The 21,784-nt window shown below is 38.6% G+C and overlaps 2 protein-coding genes across 2 annotated transcripts; one reads left to right on the top strand and one right to left on the bottom strand.

Annotated features, from left to right (window-relative positions):
- Positions 1-6,370: 6,370 nt before the first annotated feature.
- LOC143634554 (cell division cycle 20.2, cofactor of APC complex-like) lies at positions 6,371-8,818 on the top strand. Its single transcript, XM_077102597.1, has 6 exons — positions 6,371-6,489; positions 6,878-7,144; positions 7,234-7,503; positions 7,589-7,744; positions 8,029-8,454; positions 8,549-8,818. The coding sequence occupies exons 1-6, from the start codon at positions 6,400-6,402 to the stop codon at positions 8,693-8,695; spliced, it is 1,356 nt and encodes a 451-aa protein (XP_076958712.1). The 5' UTR covers positions 6,371-6,399; the 3' UTR covers positions 8,696-8,818.
- Positions 8,819-12,988: 4,170 nt separating this feature from the next.
- On the bottom strand, positions 12,989-18,929 carry LOC143630432 (secretory carrier-associated membrane protein 1-like). Its single transcript, XM_077099447.1, has 7 exons — positions 18,912-18,929; positions 15,426-15,459; positions 14,762-14,884; positions 14,218-14,280; positions 14,047-14,140; positions 13,882-13,927; positions 12,989-13,811 (listed from the first exon to the last, which is right to left on the bottom strand). The coding sequence occupies exons 1-7, from the start codon at positions 18,927-18,929 to the stop codon at positions 13,740-13,742; spliced, it is 450 nt and encodes a 149-aa protein (XP_076955562.1). The 3' UTR covers positions 12,989-13,739.
- Between the last annotated feature and the right edge of the window lie 2,855 nt (positions 18,930-21,784).

Raw genomic sequence — 21,784 nt, 5'->3', positions numbered from 1 at the left:
TGGCGAGGGTTTGCGTCGGAGTCGGATTCCTCCGAGTCATCCTCCCAGTATTCGAATTCGTCGGCCTGTTGTACGGAACGCAAGCGTTCGTCCAACTCTGCCTGGAATTCCTTTTGTCTTGCCTCCGCCCATGCCTTAACTTCATCGAGAGTTTGGCGGGGGAGTCTTCGTTTCTCAAACTGGGTATCAGTGGATCCCAGTAGGCGATCATTTACTGCACTTGGCCCAGCTTGAGTAACTGGGGTAGTGTTCGTAAAATTTACTTCACTTGCCCCGGCTTGGGTAACCGGGGTAGTGTTTGTAAAAACTGTGTTGCCGGTATTCCCCCCAGTAGCTGGGGTTGTGGTTACCGGAATTTCTCTAACCATCTTAGAAGTTTGAAAAAACTGGAGAAAAATAAAGTTCTAGCTTTATGCACGGATGGCGCCAATGAAGAAACACTAACCGGACCCCGGACAGATTACTGGTAACCTGGGGGTTAGATAGATGTTTCCCACGAGGGGTTAGACCCTGAGAAGATGGTTCTTCTGATAACCTGCAAAACAGACACCGTGAGCTTGTCACTGAGAAGGGGGGGGGGTTCCTCCTTGTGACCACCCTCCGGCGTGAGAATCAGACTAGATTGCTCTTTAAATATAAAAGTATATTAAGAGATTGCTAGAGCAGATATCAGGTATAATATGATGATATAAGATATGATATGATAAGATAAGATGGTCATACCATTTGGGGTATTTATAGCCGAAGGTAGGTTTCCAAGGAGGTATGGCCGGCTGCAACAGTGTTCCTGTTCCACCAACAGTAGCCTACGCACGTGCCCTGCTGGTAGTTGGTGGGTAGGTAGCGGCTGATAGCGACCAGGCCTGCTGTATACTATTCCTTTTCCACCAACTGCCGGCTACGCACGTGGTATGACAAGAGTTGGTGAGTAGGCAGCGGCTAATAGTGACATACAGTGTAGGAGCATGCTGCTCGCCATACTGTTGTCCATAAGCTGTCGTATCTTTAGTCAGATCTTTTTCCCATACCTCGTCAGGTACAGTACAGAAGATCCTCCCGTATCGTACGGACTGGCTTATTTGGGCGGGAGTATTCCCCCTCCCGCCCTTGTGCGGGATTGTTCCCGGCTTCGCTCATTCCTTCAGGTGACACTGAATGATTGAGAGCTAAGTGCCTTGTGCGTGTAGCCTTGCTGCGCGGGTGGCCTTCCCTAATGGCTTGTATCCGAGGCTGCGGGGACAGGCGGAGTCCTTCACCATTGGGAGGCATTTCCTGCGGGACCAGCTTGCGTACTGCGCGTAAGGACGTTACGTCTCTGAGCATGGTTGGTCCTGCGGATCCAGTTGGTTTCTGCGCAGACATCCCTGTTTAAGGTGAGTCTTGAGGGTCCAACTGGGCTCTGCTGGGACCTACCTCTTCACCCATATTCCGTAACAAAAAAATAAAACACAAACAAAACATTTAACTTTATAAAACAACAACAAAAATAACATAACAAACACACCTTTCAAATTCCTAATATTATTACTTCTTGTATTTGTCCCTAACTTTTTGTTTCATCTTCTCGGCTAATTCACGATCTTGCCCCGTCAAGTGATCAATATTAGTCGCAAGTATTTTGAAATCAGAGTACTCTTGCTTTTCTCTCATCAACTCAAGTAACGTTGACATATTCGACAATATATTATCCAAACTTTGCTTGTAGTCGGGCTCGTTAGAAGATGCGGCCCGCTTCCCTTTGTTGTCCCCCCCTGGCGGGTGAATCAGTTCCTCTTGGGTTTCAAGCTCGTCATCCTTGTCATTGAAATCATTTTGACCATGGTCATCCGAACTAGTTAGGCAGGTACATTTGTCGGAGGGTAATGTTTTTGTCCGTTTTGACGATTGTCCTATCAACGAGAGGTTCACCCACTTTGTACAACTTCTCACAACCTCCCAAACTTTATTATGAATAAACGCCGAACCCATCTCGGCTTTATACTCGTCACACGAATCTTGAAAAATATTGAGGTCACTCGTACCACTTTCTCGGTGGTCAAAATTCTTGTTATAGATCCCCTCAAACTTTTCATCCTTTAGACGAGTTTCCCTCCATTTTCATGTCAGGGTTACGGTATTCTCCTCAGCCCATTGTATTATGAAACCTCTCGCGAACGCGTTTCCAATGATCTATTAAAAAAAACCAACATTACTAAATACTAAAAAAAATAAAAACAACGAATAAAAAGCGAAAATCTTTGGTTCCTCGGGTTCGTCAACCCAAGCCCGAGCCAATGCTACTTCTTCCTCTGTTGTCCACTTCTCACATTTGCGTATGGTTACTTCGAGAGCCGATGTCGTACTTGTAGCTTGTTTCTTTCGGTGTTTTCGTTTTCGGGTTATCGTCGGTTGTGTTTTAGGAACAATAAAAAAAGAAATTGTACGTGTTAAGTAAACCTACACTGAAGAAACACTAAATGACCCCGGCAGATTAAGGATAATCTGGGGGTTAAGTAGATGTTTCCCACGAGGGTTAGGTCCAGCAAAGATGGTTATTCTTCTCGACCTGCAAAACAAACACCGTGAGCTCGTCACTGAGAAGGGTAGGGGGGTTCCTCCTTGTGACCACCCTCCGGCGTGAGAATCAGACTAGATTGCTCTGAATATAAGTGTATATTGAGAGAAATAGCTAGAGAAAAGATAAGATGATGATACCGTTCCAAGGTGTTGGAGTATTTATAGCCGAATGTAGGTTTCCAAGCAGGTACGGCCAGCTGTATATAATATTCCTTTTCCACCAACCACGGGCTACGTTCGTGCCACGATGGGAGTTGGTGGGTAGGTAGCGGCTGATAGTGACATTTTGTACTGGAGCGTGCTCCTCCTCGTACTATTGTCGGTGAGCTGTCACCCTGTGATTGGTTCATGGGCTGCTTTTGTCAGATCTTGTCTATTTGTCCATACCTTGGTAGGTATAGTACAAAAGATCTTCTAGAAACGTACGGACTGGCTCTTTTGGGCGGGAATATTCCCGCCCTGCTCATTCCTTCAGGTGACATTGCTGAAGTATAAGAGTTAGTGCCTTATGCGTGTAGCCTTACTATTAGTGCGGGTAGCCTTCCTTCTTGGCTTGTACCCACAGCTGCGGGAACAGGCAGGGTACTGTACCATGGGAGGCTTTCCTGCTGGAACAACTGGCTTACTGCGTGTAAGGTCTTCATCTCTGAGCATGGTGGGTCTTGCGGATCAAGTTGGTCTTTGCGCAGACGTACCTCTTCAAGGTGTGTCTTGCGGGTCCAACTTGTCTTTGCGGGGACCTACCTCTTCAAGTCCCCCCAGTCCATTGTTCTTCTCATGAATTGTTAATAAGTGAGAGGAACTTTTGGACTTTAAGCAAGGGGTTTTAAAGAGGGGTTTTCGTTTTTTAAGGTTCTCCGTGGGGATTCTTCCCGCGGTTTTCCTAATGTCACTTGCAGAAAATTCCCGATTTTTTCTGCCTAATCTTTGGATATGATGCGGGTAGGTGTGTAACCTCTTCGCAAGTCGGGAGCGTTGAGTTTCACTTGTATAGATTCTTCACGGGGTATTGGTAGTTTTAGACATAGTGATCAGTTATGTTAAACAGCCAATTCCACCTTGAAGCTTCAAATAATCTAGTTCTCAACGTTCCCGCCATGCGGTGGTGTTATTTCCCTTTCCGCAAGCATGATCCATAAGATCCATCCTGGGTTCAATTCCCTGCAAGTGTTGAGTATGTGAAGGGTTTCACCTTGACACTGTACCCGCACTTGTCTTACGGTTCCTTGTTTTCCAAGGTAAGGGGGTATATTCCCTCTTATTTTTGAATCTTTTTGGAATTCGGAGAGTTGGTGAAAGGATAAGGACAGTCCAAACGGTTGAAGGGACGTTGGCGTCTTCTGACGGTTTCAGGACGTGCAGGAAGTTATGACGACGTGACAGCATGTGGTCAATCAGGACGCTTTTTCAGGCGCGTGGGCGCGAGTTTCATGACACGCGCCATTCCGACACCTGGTGCCAGCTTGCTGTATCCACACGTGTCGCCGTGTCATTGCGCCTGCGCTTTCTCTCTCATCCGCATTAAATTCATCGCATTCATTGCGATGAGTATATAAGGGGGGAGAGGGTGTATCTCGTCCCATACCTTCACTTCACCTTTCTTTTCCTTTTAAGCGATTTCCGGGGAATACTCATCTTTTCCGGCGAGCATTCTCCTGAAACCGTTTTCTTTAACTTTTAAAAAATGTCTTCTTCTACTCATGATCCTGAGGTTAACGTCGAGGAGTCTGACGTTTACCTCGAGAACCCGACGTCTACGTCCGATAAGGACGATAAGAGTACTGCTAGCGAGTGCCAGTGTACTCTTTCTGTCGATGTATACCATTACATCGTCAAGAAGTTCATGCTGGAGCCGTATGAGCCAGAGTTTCCGGAGCCCAACCAGACGGTGTACGATGCCCCTAAGGGCAAGATAGGGGTTTACGCCTCGTTCTTCATATATGGGAATCTAAGATTCCCATTAACGAAGTTCGTATACCGTGTTTTGGAGAAACACGGTGTTCATTTGACGGAGGTGCACCCAATGACGATTGCTAAAGTTCGCCATTTCGAATGGGTGTGCCGTATTTTGGACATCGAGCCCCGCGTCGACCGTCTGATGACCTTCTACACCTGGAGGTGCATCCAGGGCTGGTATACCCTTGTTACTCGGATCAAGGGGTTGAAGATCTGCGCTACTGAGCGTAGTCTTCGTTCTTGGAAGCGGGAGTTTTTCTACCTCTCCGCTCACGTCGTCCCCATCGCGATGACGTTCAAGAATGGGAGGGCACTCCCTAACCTTCACGCCTCCAATTACCAGGAGACGGAATGGTTCGCCAAGATCTCCCAGATCCAGACTCCAGTTTATCGCTTCGCGGAGTCTGGGATGGTGATGCTTGGGATGAGCCGCGTGTGGAAGGATGCCGGGTCTGGAACGCCGCAAATACACATCATGCACTATTTAGAAACTCAAGTTAGTAGCTTAAATACACATCATGCACTATTTAGAAAATTTGATAATTACCAAACATAACATACATAACTGCACTCTAAAAACACATTATCCATAGCCAAGATTCAAGAATCGTTTTTTGTAAACAAAATCCTTTAATTGCTATATTAATTAAGGCATAGAAATGGGGAAACTGATTAAGACACTTCAAGTGATTTAATTATGCCTATTTATATATGACAATTCTATCCTTTTTACTTTTATATATGTTATAACAATGTCCTAATAATTACAAATGTGCCATTTATGATTTCCACCATTGATTACACATGATCAATGGTTCAGATTAACTTCTCGCACTTCTCGCTGTAAAATCACTTCTCGCATGAACCATCCCCTATATATCATCATCATCATCATCATCATCATCGTACTCAGTATATCCCACCAATAGCAAAGCTATGGTAGGGTCTGAGGAGGGTAAGATGTAGACAGCCTTACCTTTACCGCATAAGGATAGAGAGGCTGCTTCCGGTGAGACCCCCGGCTCGAATCCCATATATATATATATATATATATATATTGGTTAACATACTAAAAGTTTGGTTGAATAAGGTTAGGTAGGTGAAAGAACGAAAAATTGGTTTTATAATAAAGATTTGGTTTGGTTAATGAAGGTTTGGGTTATACATACACCATGTAGCTTATACATATACCAGGAGAGCCTATACGAGTCGGGTCTATACGACTCGTATATGTGCATTGTCAAATCATTTTCAATTAGGAATGTCAGGTTTTATTCCTTTGTATTGTATAGCCCTTTACGAGTCGTATAGCCCTTATACGAGTTGTATAGGTCAGACCCTATTATAAATCTCTAGTCAAAGTACATGCTGACATGCTATATATATGAGTTGTATAGACCCTATATGGCTCGTATAGGTCAGATGTGTTACATGAGCTATACGAGCTGGTAAATCTATACGACTCGTATTAATGAATGAAGATAGTCTCACATGTTTACAACTTGTGAACCCATGAAATGATGTGATTTGGGCCTAACTCGTTCTTTGCTTTGCCAATAGCCATAATAAGTCCGGCCCATAATAAGTTTACAACGGCTACTTTTCGTTTTTGATACTGACTAGCCGTTAGTTTCACCGTCACCCCCCAAATTCTGTAAACCCTAGTTTGTATGTGATAGATATATAAATAAACCCCAAATTCTCACTGTCTAATCACACAATCGCTCTTTCAATCTCCAACCATCTGATCATGTTCTTTAGCTCTTCCTTCTTGCTTCGACTACGGTTTTCTCAATCTGATTAATTTCTGTTAATTTGCATTTATTATCTTTGATTTGAATATTAGTATACGTATACATATATCTGTCTGTTGTTGCTACTAACGTGATGGATGCAGGATCTGTAAGTTGTTCTTCAGTCACCAAGTCACCTTCATCTCGACGCCAATTCCTTCATAGAAAGACTTCTCGTGAAAACGTATGTCAATTGATTAGTTAATTAGGGTCTTTCTTTGTGAATAATTAGGGTTTTGTTTGATAAATTGATTATTGAATTTGAGTTTTTATTGTTCATTTGATGAATTGATTACTAAATTAGGGTTTTTATTGTTTATTTGATGATCTGATACTGATTTAGGGCTTTTTTTTGTTTATTTGATGAACTGATACTGATTTAGGGCTTTTTTTTGTTTGTTTGATTATTCAATTACTGAATTAGTTTTATTATTATTTTTTGGTTTATTTGATAGTGTGTAATGTGTATTGTTTGTTTATTTTGATTATTCAATTACTGAATTAGTTTTTTTTTTTTTGGTTTATTTGATGAATTGATTACTGAATTAGTGTTTTGTTTGTTTATGTTGTAGCTGGACCGATTTATCCCAAATAGATCAGCCATGGATTTCGATTACGCCAATTACATGCTAACATATAAAGGTAAGGAGAATCCAGTTGCAGGTACCTCACCGTCTAAGGATTCCTACAGGAAGCAGTTAGCAGAAAGCCTCAACATGAACAGAACCAGGATCCTAGCCTTCAGGAACAAGCCTCCTACACCAACCGAACCCCTTCAAACCGACTGGTCTTCAATCCACCAGCCCAAACCAGCAAAAGCCCGGAGATACATCCCTCAGGTAATCATCCACAAGATCCAATTTTTAATCACATTCAAAATTATGTTTAAAGCCACCCTAACAATGTTGTTTCATTTGATTACAAACAGACTTCTGAAAGAACACTTGATGCACCCGATATCCAAGACGATTACTACTTGAATCTGTTAGATTGGGGAAGCGCCAATGTTCTTGCCATTGCCCTGGGACATACAGTCTATCTATGGGATGCTGCAGATGGTAACACATCAGAACTCGTTACTGTCGATGATGATGCGGGCCCGGTCACGAGTGTCAAGTGGGCTCCGGACGGTCGCCACATCTCAGTCGGTCTAAACAGTTCTGATGTCCAACTCTGGGATTCAACCTCTAATAAACTGGTATGCTACTTTTGTAAAACTTTTATGATTAGAAATATTTGTTGTGATTGTTTTTGAAATTTAATTACTTTTTTTAAACAAACAGTTGAGAATTTTGAGGGGATGCCATCAGTCTCGGGTCGGATCAATGGACTGGAACAGCCACATACTCACAACGGGAGGAATGGACGGTCAGATCGTAAATAACGACGTCAGAATAAGATCACACATAGTGGAAACATACTCCGGTCACCACCAAGAGGTTTGCGGGTTAAAATGGTCAGCTTCGGGTCAACAGCTAGCCAGTGGGGGCAACGACAACCTCCTGCACATTTGGGACCGATCAGCGGCTTCAGTTAACTCACCCACTCGATGGCTTCACCGGCTGGAGGACCACACGGCGGCGGTTAAAGCGCTTGCGTGGTGCCTGTTTCAGGGTAATCTTCTTGCTTCTGGTGGTGGTGGCAGTGACAAGTTCAGATCGTAAATAACGACGTCAGAATAAGATCACACATAGTGGAAACATACTCCGGTCACCACCAAGAGGTTTGCGGGTTAAAATGGTCAGCTTCGGGTCAACAGCTAGCCAGTGGGGGCAACGACAACCTCCTGCACATTTGGGACCGATCAGCGGCTTCAGTTAACTCACCCACTCGATGGCTTCACCGGCTGGAGGACCACACGGCGGCGGTTAAAGCGCTTGCGTGGTGCCCGTTTCAGGGTAATCTTCTTGCTTCTGGTGGTGGTGGCAGTGACAAGTGTATAAAGTTTTGGAACACGCACACGGGTGCGTGCTTGAACTCAGTGGACACGGGTTCCCAGGTGTGCGCGCTTTTGTGGAACCAGAATGAGCGAGAGCTGTTGAGCTCACATGGGTTTAGTCAGAACCAGTTGACTCTGTGGAAGTATCCGTCAATGGTTAAAATGGCGGAGCTTACAGGGCATACGTCCAGAGTTCTTTACATGGCGCAGGTATAGTTAGTTAAAACCAGTTACTGTAATTATTATATCTGTTTTTGAAGTTGAATATTGGTGTTTAGCTAACTGTAATTTGATATGTTTCCAGAGCCCGGATGGATGTACGGTTGCATCAGCTGCAGGAGATGAGACATTGAGGTTTTGGAATGTTTTTGGGAGCCCGGAAGTGGCAGCTGCTAAGGCTACCCGAAAAGCTGTTCCTGAGCCATTTGCTCATGTGAGTCGTATACGGTGATTTGTTTGTTTAAACGGGTATTTGGCCATTAAAGCAAAAGCCGTTCTGTTCCCGAGCCGTTTACTCATGTCTGTTTAAATAGGTTGATTGATTACTACTTGTGATTCCTTCTTGTATGCATATTGATATTAGTGTGATCAAAGCATTTTTGGGTTAAGATGAACAATATATTTGATACAAATGATAAACTACACAGGGCTAGGCATCATCAAATGACCAATTTTGTCAACTACTTGTAGCTGTAATATCATGAAACAAGCAAATTGTAGAAACCTCACAATAGTATATATAGTTTTGACTCGTTTATTAAACAAACCTAATTTAAAGCTGGTGCTTGGGCTCAAGCTTGTATAAGCTCGGCTTAAACTAATTTTGGTGGCCCCTATCAACGAGACGTTCCCATTTCATACAACTTTTAGGTTATCGGAATTCTTTTAGTGGATCCCGTCAAACTTTTCAACCTTCAGATGAGTTTCCCTCCATTTGGACGATATCACGTCAGGGTTACGGTATTCTCCCCTACCCATTGTATTATGAAACCTCTCACAAATGCTTTTCCAACGATATTAGAATGATTGATTATTATTTTATAACATTGCCAACAAAATAAAATAACAAATAAAAAGCGAAAATTCTTTACCAACATGGGGCTCGTCGCCCCTAGCCTAATTCATCCTCAGTTGTCCACTTCTCACATTTGCGAAAGAGCCGATGTTGTTGCTTGCTTCTTTCTTTGTTTTCGTTTTCGGGTTACAATATCAGAGTTTGAGTTTCTTGGTATCATTTTTCACTTGATAAAACACTTCTCACATTTGCGCACGGCTCTTTCGAGAGCCGATGTTGTAGCTTGTTTCTTTATGTGTTTTCGTTTTCGGGTTGTTCGGTGGTTGTTCACTGAAACTCTTAACACCATCACTTAAAACCTCTTGAGAATCAGGCTCTTGCTTTACTTGAGCACCCTGAATTGAAGAATTCAAATTTAGTAATTTTTCAAACGAAAAGACCTCATCTTCAGTTTGTTTCTTAATGGGATGTGATCTTAATGGGTTTAATAAAGCTTGAATAATGTTTATAAGTGCTCACTTATAAAATTAAGTTAGTTTGGTCCGGTGTCATACAATCAAATGGTTGAGACTTGTGACTTGTGACTTGTGACTCGTGAGTTTTATTCTTCTAGTCTCGCTTGAGACATGGAGTAATAGATGTAAAAAACAAATTAGCTGTTCAAAATAAATAAATAAAATAAAGGTGTGTCGGAGCTTAAATCTTTTCTAATTTGTGCTAAATACATTTAACATATATCTACCTATTCTAATAAAGTAAAATAATTATGACACATGTCAGTTTATGGTTAAACCTCACAACTTTTTTCCCTCCAAATCTTAATTGATAATAATATATGTCCATATTTACATTCCTTTTACATTTTATTTATATTATATTTATACATTTTAATAAAAATAAATATTAACATATTATTTTACTATATATTCAAAAATTAACAACAAACCATGTTTGTTAAAAATTGAAAAGAATATGTAATTTAAAATGTTATCATTAACATATTTACTATGTATATTGTTGAAGATTATAAAGAAAAAAAAAACAAGACTCGAATATACTTTCATTTTACAAAATAATTTTTTTAATTATTAAATCATAAATCTATGCTTAAAAGTTGATTCATTTTTTTAAATCAATCCATTCATCTATTGCTATCATTATCATTATTATTATTATTATTATAAATTGTAAATTGTCATATAAATTTATAAATTATAAATATATGTTTTAAATCTATCAATTCATTTTTTCGATTAATTTAGTAAACTATATATTTTTTTGGTTAATTTAGTAAATATATACCAATCACTTTCATATATAACAGAGTTTATCATATTTATTTTCTTGGTTTTTTTTAATGAATTGTTTCGGGTTTTGTGAAACTTAAATTTGGTTTTTACAGTAAAAAATTGGTAAATAGATTGTTTGGTACAAACTTTCAAAATTTGTTATGGGTCAAAATGAGAAATCTGAGTATTTTTAAAAGTTTGAGAATGCAAAAAAGATTTATCGTCAAATTTGTTACGGGTTCAAAGTGTCGATTTGAAAACGTCAAATGTATGAAAGTTAGAATTTTAAATATGATTTCGATTTCAATTTATTTTCGAGGACATTTTTGTAAAAACTCAAAAGGTTCATGATCTGGTAATTTGACTATTTTTTCCTCGACTATTACAATTTCAGAATAGATGGTGAACACTTGCGACATGTCACCCCAAGCCTATCAATGCTTATAACTTGTATCAAATTTGAAATATTTGTGTCAGCATTAACCTTTCATTCAATGGCGATCAGAGCATTGTATGGGGAACATGTTATGCAAATCTATACTCAAAAAAGCAAAATATTCACAACATTGAACGTGTTAACATGCTATTTTTTATGTTGTCAAACTTATCAAAATCTTGTTTTATAGTTTAGCTCCAAAAAACATAGTTCTTGAAGAATATTCGTCATTATAAAATTATGTTCTTCTTTATTTCTATGGGTTGTACATTGATTAATATAACAATAAATGTAACACTCCTTCAGTATTTAGGCTGAGTGGTCAGAACTACTATTGTATGAGAAACATTCTTCCTGAATTCTTCAATATACACATATGATACTAAAAATGAAAGTTTCAATAAAAAGAGTGTTTTCGGGCACGTGCTTGCACATGAATCTTTTTTATTATGTTCATTTAAAAAAAATCATTTTGTAGTATAAGTAAAATCAATTTATATATACACATAGTATAGATGTAAGTATAGATGTAATACATTTTTTCATATACGTTATGTATTTATTTTTCTTACTTGTAATTTTATAATTTGGATAATCCGTGTGTTAAACGGGCTCTAAAACTAGTTATGTTATATAAAAAGTTATAGCTATTAATAATATGGTTATAAATGCATATAAATAAAGTATGACAATAATAAATAAATAAACAATAAATAAATAAACTAACTACTCATGAGTTGAGTTTGAACTTTGAAGATAAAGTCCGATACAAACCAAACTCAAGTTCTCGTAAGTTAAACGTATCTAACTCATTTATTACAACTAAACATGTTTGACAACTCGTCAACCCTTGACAGTCAAGACTTACGATTCTACGAAAATACCTCAACATATCTGATTCATTAATCAAAACAAATAAAAGACAAATTTCAAGAGAGATCATTTCATGTTATACGGCGGATTAAAGGGCTATACAGTACGTCACGGTTCCTTTAACTAGTTTGCATAGCAGAAAATACATTTAAAATACAATGTTCTTTAGTTGGGTTATTTATGATTTGCTTATCAATATACTAGCAAAATTCCCACCTTACAGTCCCTTTTTGATCCGAATCAGCCTCATTATTGGGACCCAAGTAAAATTCAACAAATAAGTGTCGATCAATTTCTCATGGTGATAAAAAAAAACATGAATAATATGATAAACCTATAATTATATGTGTATAACATGGAGAGTAACAACCGCATCGAGAATGATGTAGACAACATAGTTGTCAGTTTGATCGAGTTCCTCTTTATGAGATATAGTTAAGGATGATATTAGGGTTCTTGAGAGGAACTCGGTTTAGGAGAAAGGAGGCACACAAAAATTGTATGTGTGTGAGATTAGGTTATGATGTTATTTGTTAATATTATCTCTCTTTATATACAGCCAAGGAAAAACCTTTATTAGTTAATTAAAGGTAATATGACACATCAATAATTACCAAACTAATATATAATAAGGTATAATTAATATTTTGATCTAATATTATATAAATGATTATAATGACCTTATAAATAAATATATATTATATTTATTCTTACATTCTCCCACTTGGCCAAATAATCATTTATTATGAGTATTAGATTAGTCTAATAAGAAGTTAATACTTATTTTTAGCTTTAAACTCAAACTACGGGAGCAGTAAAATACAGTCATTGAATTGAACATCAGCTTCTCAAGACCCCCATTAATCATACTGCACTCCTTATTTAAAACATAAGTGGTTATGATCAAAATTTTCAGGTAAGCCCTTCAAACGTTTGATTTGTATAATAATTAGTCTATATGTCATTATGCATACAGAACATCTTAAGAGATATACAAAATCATAATTGATGAGGAAACTTAATAGTTAATCATTCATAGTACCAAGCGGCTAGTAAGTATCAAAATACAGCCGTTGTATACTTCTTATGGGTCTATGGCTATTGACAAAGAAGATTGGGTCATGCCCAAATCATAGCTTTAAAATGTCATAACTCACTAAGCAAAAAAGAAACATTTTATTACATAACTCAATAAGCAAAAGAAAAGAAAAACAGTTAAAAGGATCTATCTATCAAATTGACAACAGGTCAATCATATATATGTTGGGTCTCCTCGTTGATTCTAATAACAACTAGTTTGCACATCTAAAACCATCTAAAAAGAACTTAAACTTTTGCTCCTTTTGGCCATGGTTAAGCGTGTCCTAATGCTACCATCATAGCCGTTCTTTTAGCATCATTCTTGACCTCTTCAACTTTTCTGCTGCTACGGAAATACCTAAAAACATCCTGCGCATACATAAAGAACATATGTATTAATAGACTTATAGCACACAATACATGGATGACAAAAGAACAAGAACAAGCTATGTGAGTTGTATATATATAAGAACCTGAATCACCCATATGCTTATCAATGATTCAAGTGCAAAGAGCGCAAATCCAATCATGTACATACACTACAAATGCCAACACAAACAGTGACCCTCTTTGTCTTATGTAATGGTTTGTAACGTTTTATGTGGAATATGAATATTTGAAAGAGAACAAAAAAGTTAAAAAACTTACTCCAACCACACCATTAACGGGTAAAATATATAGCGCCGAGAAGATCCCACTGTAACATTTAAACACAACTCAATCGTCATGTGTCATTGTTGTTAATGTTGTAGATCCAGATATCAAAATCCGTGAAGATCATAAACAATCAATCAAGGATAACTTATGTGAGAGATTTCCCGTTGAAGATCACAGGAGGTGCAATAGAAGCATATACACAAAACAAAAGGTGACACTACAAGCAAAAAGATTATATGTCAAAACAAACAATATATACATGGGGAAGGCAAAATTAGAAAACTTACACTGTATGTAAAGAAAAAGAATCCAAATATCAAAGTACCATTGTTCCTGTTGAGAGAAAACAACAAATGAATATTAAATTAAGTAATCAACAACAGCTAAGGTTTTGTTTTCTAGTTTAAAAATTAGATCATATATCTAGCAACATAAAAGCCTAAGGGTTATACCTCATAGCGCGATACAACGGACGATACCACAAGATATAAGCCCCAGGAATTCCTGTTATGAGGTAGATAACCACAAGAAGCCAAACTTCCAAGGCTGGGAATTGAGAAACAATAATCGTGCTTAAGATGTAATATAGCAATAAGTACGGTTTCGTTGTTAAATTTTTAAACCTGCGCCTTTAAACCAAGCCATAGTGACTGCTACAAGATTCCATATGAGGCATACAACTATACCTGAAAAAACATCACAATGAAATTTTATTACTCAGGCTCAACTCCTTCACTTTAATAATGGTGAAAGGTCAACCCTTTTGTCTATAGATTCATATCTAAAGCCCATATATTTGAAATTCTACAAAGCCTTTTAACTTTAATGTCTTAAGTCTTCAAGTGGTGTTTAGATAACTGGATGTGCATTTTAAAAAGGGCACTCACAACATTTTTCCATTAATATTTCATACAAGCGTTTAAGTTTAGCCGTTTTGCTGCCCTAGCTATGCGTGGTATGTGACGGTTTGCGATTCATCCATGCATCATTAAATCACCATTTTCCCATTGCCGTTGTTTCAACATATTGTCATGAAAACTACACTCCTAAAATAGGCTAAAAATATCAATTATCACAATGAAGTGACGAACGCATCAATTTAGCAATATTTAACATTCATGAGAAAAGTATATATATTCTTGCAAGTTCAATTTCAAATTTACGTACCAAGCAATGTTGTGAATGCAACATATTGTGTTCTTTGTAGATGAAGCGGGATTTCATTTGGAATGTTATGATGAATTAGAGGGAAAAATGGTGGCCAATTCTTTTTTTCTGCAACAATCCCAGCTGCAAAATAGATGGTGTATATATATAAGTAAGTTCATATTTAGTGCCCCGGCAATATACTTTTACCATATCATCGAACTAAAATCCAAAGCAAGTTGATTGGCGTAGCTTTACTTGGGCCAGGGTGGCCCCGGCCCCCTCTGTTTTTTCGCTCGATAGTGTAAAGTTATCATTTTTCGGCCGAATTTTTTTATACATAGTGTAAATTTACCCATTTTTGACGAGCCCGCCCCCCTCGATTTTTTGCTCGGTAGTGTAAATTTATCCACTTTTTGCCCGAAAATATTTATACATAGTGTAAATTTACCCATTTCCGATCGAAATTTTGAACCCGGCATCGTTTTTTTTTGCTCGGAAGTGTATATATATCATTTTTCAACCGAAAATTTTTATACATGGTATAAATTCGTCCGTTTCCGACCGAAATTTTGAGACCGCCCCCCTCTAGTCTATGAATTTTTTATACATTATTGAGTCCGCCCCCCTCGACATGTATGTCCAAGCTTCGCCACTGAAGTTGAATAAAAGAAAATGAAATTACCTCGTTTGGCAGCCTCTTCCTTTCTTTTTAATTCCTATATAATAACAACTACCGTAATCAATAATTACGTATACACGAGTGAAAGAAGCACAAGGACGACATCTTTAGCGTCTACATGCTGAAGTGCAATTCAAATGGTTAATAAGAAGTCGTCAATTTAACAATCAATCAATCAATCAATCATACCCAGTGTAGTCTCACAAACAGCAAAGCTATAAGTAAGGTCTGGGGAGGGTGGGACGTAGGCACACCGTACATCTATCCAAAGGGATAAACAGGTGGCTTCCAGAGAGACCCTCAGCTCTAAAGTACATATGTATGAAGTAATACAGATAAATCAGAGTTCAACAGTAATATAAACATTAATAATAGTAATAATAAATAATAATATATGTAAAGAAAATATCATTATGGTGTGTGACAAAAAAGGAAAATAGAAGCCCTAGGGTAATCGTTTATTCCTAAAAATCCTTAACTTCAATTCTACTTCTCCAAGAATTCATATCCTCAACCATGTCCTCGGAGAGGTTTAGGTCTATCAAAACATGCCTAATCCTTTCGTCCCAAGTCAATTTAGGCCGTCCTCTACCCCTCTTCCCCTCTATATTAATATTTTCTACTGTTCTAACAGGACTCGTCGTCTGTCTTCTTTTCATATGTCCAAACCATCTCAATCTCCACTCTCTGTCGTCAATTTAACAGTTAGCACTAAATGAGAATGAGTCTATTTAGCTGTTAGCAACAACATGTTCGCGGTCCGATTTTAACGGTTGCTAGGCCAAACTGTTAGTAATGACTTTTATTATCGAAAACAAAACCAAACAGCTGAAATTTAAAACGAACCAAACTGAACCATATTTTTAATCCCAGATTTTGGAATGGCCTTTTCACATTCACGAGCTAAAACGAAGAGACAGACGGTCAATTAACAAAAACCAATGACCTCTTAATTAAAACCCCAATCTAACCTTCTCTTGCAATTGTTTGATCGCAAGTCTTCTGTTATTGAAATTTCAAATGGTACACAAGTGTTCATTTCTTGCGTGTTTGCTTCGATTGCAACTATTCGATCCACATGTATAATAGGTGTTCATCTCCTTCCTTGATAATGAGCTATGTTATATTAATTTAGTTTTCATTTTTTGACAGTGCCTTGAAGAATAAGGAACTAACAATACAATCTTGATGGCAATAAGAAATTACTATCTTTGTGTTGTTACAAATATAAGAATTTGGATAATCTATTGAATTGTAAGTTTGTAACTGATAGATAACATAACCGATATAATTGCTTCTACCACATAACCGGTAAATGAGAACCAATTTTAACGATTTAGGAACCAAACCGATTTTCTATAACAGGCCCGGTACTGGGTTTATTTTTCAGTCATTTGTTGGTTTTGGTTCCGGCCTAGTTCTAGCAGCGATTCGTTGCACAACCCTAGTTAAGGTAGGTAAGGTAATGAGATGGGGGTGTTTTCTAATAAAGCCTAGTTGGAAGGATGTTGTGAAGATATGAGGTTGTGTGAAAAGCTTCCACCCAAAATGAAGAAGGAAGTGAGGCACAGGAAAGGAGAGCAAACATGATTTCATGTAAGGCGAATCATGTTCTCAGATTTCCCATTTTGTTAAGATGTGTGCAGGCAAGAAAACCGAAATTGAATATCATGTTCAGTTGCAAAAATTTTAAATTTAGGGTTGTAAAATTACCCCCCCCCCCCCCTAATATGACACTAGAATAAATTAATTGACAAGTGAAATTGTTTACAACGTATTAGTGAAAATAAGTAAACTTAGTAAATGTCTCAGATTTAAACTTCAATGGATAGACCCATGTATATTGCATGCAATCATCCATTAAAACCATATAATATTTATAACCTGCATGGCTCAAAATCAGGAACGTCCACAAATTACAATGTAAAATATCAAAAGGTAACAAAGTGCGAGCCGTAGAATTTGAGAAAAAGCAAACACTTATGTTTAGACGATTGACAAGAATGAAAAACAAAAGAAACTCTATGATGGGCTGTCCCAAGTACCCAAGTCAGTTCTACCAAAAGGGAGAAACTTTAGTTGAAGAAAAGCAAGCAGTGGCAAAATAGTTGGAGGTGAGCGAGTAAAGATCACTTGTACTGTTGTGACGACTTAGGATCATGTCATCCTTAAAATCCTATAGAGCATCCAAAAAATGTTAAATCAATGCAAGTCCAATTATCAATATCAAATTTATGCACGTAAATAAGGCTTTAATGAAGTTGGGGTAAAATATAACTAATTTTAGGTGTAATGGTTTAGATGGTGCGAAAATAGTGGAGGATCTCGGAGCCAAAACCGAAATTCATTACCTACATATATTGACGAGCTTGGTGAACACAAGGAAAAAATATTGAGTTTTTACCTAGGTCATACGTGACATGAGAGGATGCACATGTATCGAGATGCTACATATCATCACCGAAGTCCATGGAGAGCTTGAATAACATGGGCTAGTTGGGTTGGTTCAAGTGGGTGTGTATCGGTAAAATCGGCATGGGCCGATCCATTTACAGATTGGGTTGTAATATTGTTGGGCTGAGAAATGGGTTTGGGACAAGATTGAGCCCAATCTTGGTTGGAAATGGGCAGGGAGGAGCCCAATAAGGAGCATAAGGCAGTGGCTGGGCCGAGTATTATCGTTGTTGGATCTGACCTTGGCCACAACTATTGGAACGGTCAATTCTGTTGAAGTCCCGACTGGGGGCATTAGAGCAGCAGTGTTAGTGATCCATGTTGGATAGTGGTTGGTTCTCGCAAGTGGACGAATTCAATTGGTTGAGACGTGACAACGGCGAAAGCCAGAGGAGTGGGTGAGACGGTTTCTCGGGCTTCAATATGGCGTGCCTCAAATTGAAACTGATCATAAGTATTTTCCCATGGAGAGATTGACTGAGAATGTGCTCCTTCTGGGCTCTCCCTCCCTGCCTATTTCCAACCCAAGCTTGGGCTCAACCTTGGAATCCCAAACTCACTTCTCGGCCCAATAACAACCATGCAACCCAATCCGGGAGTCAGTCGGTCCAGGTCATTAATCAAAACAAACCCACTTGAACAACCCAACTAGCCAATGTTGTTCAGGCTCTCTCCATGGACTCTGATGATGATCAATGGCATCTCGATACATGTGCATCCTCTCATCTCGCATATGACCTAGATAAACTTAATACTATTTCGTCGTATTCACCAATGGCGTCGATATTTGTAAGTAATGGTAATTAAATTCCAGTTTGGGGTTGGGAATCTTCCACTATTCCCATGCCATCTAACCCTTACACCTAATATCGGTTCTATTTAACCCCAATTTATTAAAAACCTTATTTTTGTACGTAAATTCGATATTGATAATTAGACTTCCATTGAAGACCATTTTGGATTCTCAATTAAGGATTTCAAGGATGACATGATCCTAAGTCATCACAACAGTACGAGTGATTTTTACTCGCTCACCTCCAATGCTTCTGCCATTGCTTGCTTCGCTTAAACAAATGATTCTCCTTTTTGGCACAACCGAACTAGTCACCCGGGTCAACTCGTCATGGAGTTTCTTCATTCGAAGCAGTTTATTTCTTGCAATAAATTAAAGTTACATTTTGTTCGTCATTCTTGTCAATTATCTAGACATACATGTTTGCCTTTTTTTTTAGATTCTACAACTCTTACTTTGTACCTTTTGCAATTTTACATTGTGATTTGTGGACATCTCCTTATAATGAGCCATGCGGGTTATAAATGTCATATGGTTTTAACAGATTATTTCACACAATATACAAGGACCTAGCCATTACAATTTATAAATCTAACACGATTATTAAGTTTACTTATTTTCATCAATGAGTTGCAACACAATTTCACTTGCCAATTAAATTATTCCAATGTGATATGGGGTGGGGGGGGGGGGTGAATTTGACAACACTAATTTTAAAAAATTTATTCAGTTCGATTTTCTTGCCCGCAAACATTTTAACAAAACGGAAAGTGTGAGTGCATGATTCGTCGCATAAAAGAAGTAATGTGTGCTCTTCTTTACACATGTCTAGCTTCCTTTTTCGCTTTTTGTGGAAGCTCTTCACACAACCTCATATCTTCACATCATCTTTCCGACTAAGCTTCATAAAAATAACACCCCCACCTCATTACTTTACCAACGCCAACCCCCTTGTGACCACCATCGTGTAGGAATGAGCTTGGTACAGTATCCGTACATGTATTTGAATTTGATCAGTCTATATGGAATTTTATGTTGAGAAAAGGGCATTAAAAGCTTGAAAACCTCTTCGTCTTCTTCATTCCATGTTGTTAGATGCCCCTGTGAGTCGCCCCAGCATCCCGCCCTCAAATTGCCAAATATATTGCTCTATAGCCACGTAGGTTTCCGTTACCTTCATCAAAAGTGATGGAGCAAAATTTCTCCTTTTGGCTCGAACGAACTTTCATCCTCACCTTTGTCCATGCATCTTTAGCTCCACAACACCTTCTCGACCATTATTTGATCAACAACATACTCACCATGTGCACCTTTCTTGTTAACGATTCTCATGACTTTGGATAGAAAGTCAGACACTAATTCATCATCTTTCATTTATAATGTTTCGAAATTCCTTTGTAATCCCTACAATTTTACTACTTATAACTTTGGAATCTCCCTAGTACTTGGTTTGCAGCAAGGTCCACACTTGTATTGTTGTTGAATTTGTAATTGTTTTCAAGAATATATTGTGTCATGAGCAACATGTTGGATAATGGGCATCGCAACTTTCGTCCTTCTTGTTTTCTTTAAGTCTCCCTTGATCATCATCCTATTCAATAAAGGCTGTGCGCTCCCACAAGCCCTCACGAATCTTGAGAGCGTAATAAGTTTTGAACCATCATACTCCAAAGCACATATCCTACCTTTAAACACACGTATGAGCGGTTCCAAATGCAACAATGGTAGTCATTGTTGATCAAGTAAGAACTTCAACACCTAGTCTGCATTAATGCCGGTAGAATGTTGGAGCTTATGAATACAAATAGATGAAATGTTTATGCAAAAGTTAGAGATCGTATGGTTCATAACAAAGCAAATATGAAATATCCGACATACTTAACTATAATATTGTAACCGGCTACTAACGACCAACTAGACTTATTGGCTCCTTCTCATTCTCTACTAACATGCTAACGACCTTATTGACTTCTTATTCTAAGCTGATGTCTTTGCCTAGTGGTATTGTAGGGGTATGGTACTAAACCCGGTTTTATGACCCTAAATTTATTATGTTTGGCTTATTTTATTATACGGACTAATACAATGTTATTGGGCTGAGGGGGTTTTGTGGAGGTAACCCTAACTGGGCTAGGCCCATTAGGGTACCATGATGGTGGCCATGAGGCTCTCTATATAAGGAGGTCTTCACCTCCTTATTAAAGGGGGATGCTCAGTAAGAGCTGCCATCATATATTTTTGTGTCTGTAAACAAAAGATCCTTGAGATTTCTTAGCAGTCACCTCCACACCCCCAAAAAGCCATTGCAGATCTCAAGCAACCGGAGAAGAAGATCAAGACGTGGTTCGTTCATCTCGAAATCCGTGGAAACATCGTCATGGATCAGGTCAGATTCATTTCATGCTTCGACATTGGCGCCATCCGTGGGACGGCAACGAACTACCCTTCGATTTTCGTCTCGGTTCTTAGATCTCTCCCAAGAAAAACCCAGATCTGGAAGTTTACAGAAAGAGGCTTCAAGACTTGTTCTATTAAAGCTCAAAAAGATCCATAGATCTAAAAGAGGCTTCCAGATCTGTGCAAAAATGAAGCTGAAAAGGATTTGTAGATCCAAAAAAAAAAAAAAAAAAACTACCTGATTCGGATGATCAAGCCTCCGGATCTGTGATGGCTTTAAATTCTCTCCGCTCCGAGCTTCAGATCTATCTAGATCTGACTTACAGATCTAGATCTGGATTACAGACCTGGATTTTAGGTGTAAAATTACAGTCTAGATTACGGAGACTTCCGCCGCCATGCACGCGCGCCCGCGAATTCTCACTCCGCGGAAACCACCATGTGGGTTTTGCGCAAAAGACTCGCCGCCATACAAGCCCCCCACGCAACTCTCCGCCATGCATGCGCGCCCGCGAGTCACGACTCCGCCGCCATGCATGTGCAAGCCTGATTTTGATCTTTGCATACATGTTTCACACTTCCTTTTATTAATTTGAGCAATATGACAACACTATATTGACATCAAACTAAAAATAAAACGAAGTAAAACATACATGCGCGAGCTTCAAGCTCAAACGCGCTGACGAGTTTTAACTCTAAAACGTCAGGGCCTTAGCCC

The sequence above is a fragment of the Bidens hawaiensis genome, unplaced genomic scaffold (genome assembly GCF_021521415.1).
Source record: "Bidens hawaiensis isolate Kalapana, Puna unplaced genomic scaffold, B.hawaiensis_p1.1 tig00000512_1, whole genome shotgun sequence".
NCBI lineage: Eukaryota > Viridiplantae > Streptophyta > Magnoliopsida > Asterales > Asteraceae > Bidens > Bidens hawaiensis.
This window is presented reverse-complemented; position numbering and strand designations above follow the sequence as displayed.

What these genes read in the sequence shown, in the direction of transcription:
- LOC143634554 (XM_077102597.1), top strand. Translation starts at nt 6,400, where the DNA reads ATGGATGCAGGATCTGTAAGTTGTTCTTCAGTCACCAAGTCACCTTCA. An exon ending in GAAAGACTTCTCGTGAAAAC is followed by an intron (nt 6,490 to 6,877) that starts GTATGTCAATTG and finishes TTTATGTTGTAG; the next exon opens with CTGGACCGATTTATCCCAAA. An exon ending in ACTCCGGTCACCACCAAGAG is followed by an intron (nt 7,745 to 8,028) that starts GTTTGCGGGTTA and finishes CACCACCAAGAG; the next exon opens with GTTTGCGGGTTAAAATGGTC.
- LOC143630432 (XM_077099447.1), bottom strand. An exon ending in TGCATTCACAACATTGCTTG is followed by an intron (nt 14,281 to 14,761) that starts GTACGTAAATTT and finishes ATGTTTTTTCAG; the next exon opens with GTATAGTTGTATGCCTCATA. An exon ending in TCTTTTTCTTTACATACAGT is followed by an intron (nt 13,812 to 13,881) that starts GTAAGTTTTCTA and finishes TTTTGCTTGTAG; the next exon opens with TGTCACCTTTTGTTTTGTGT.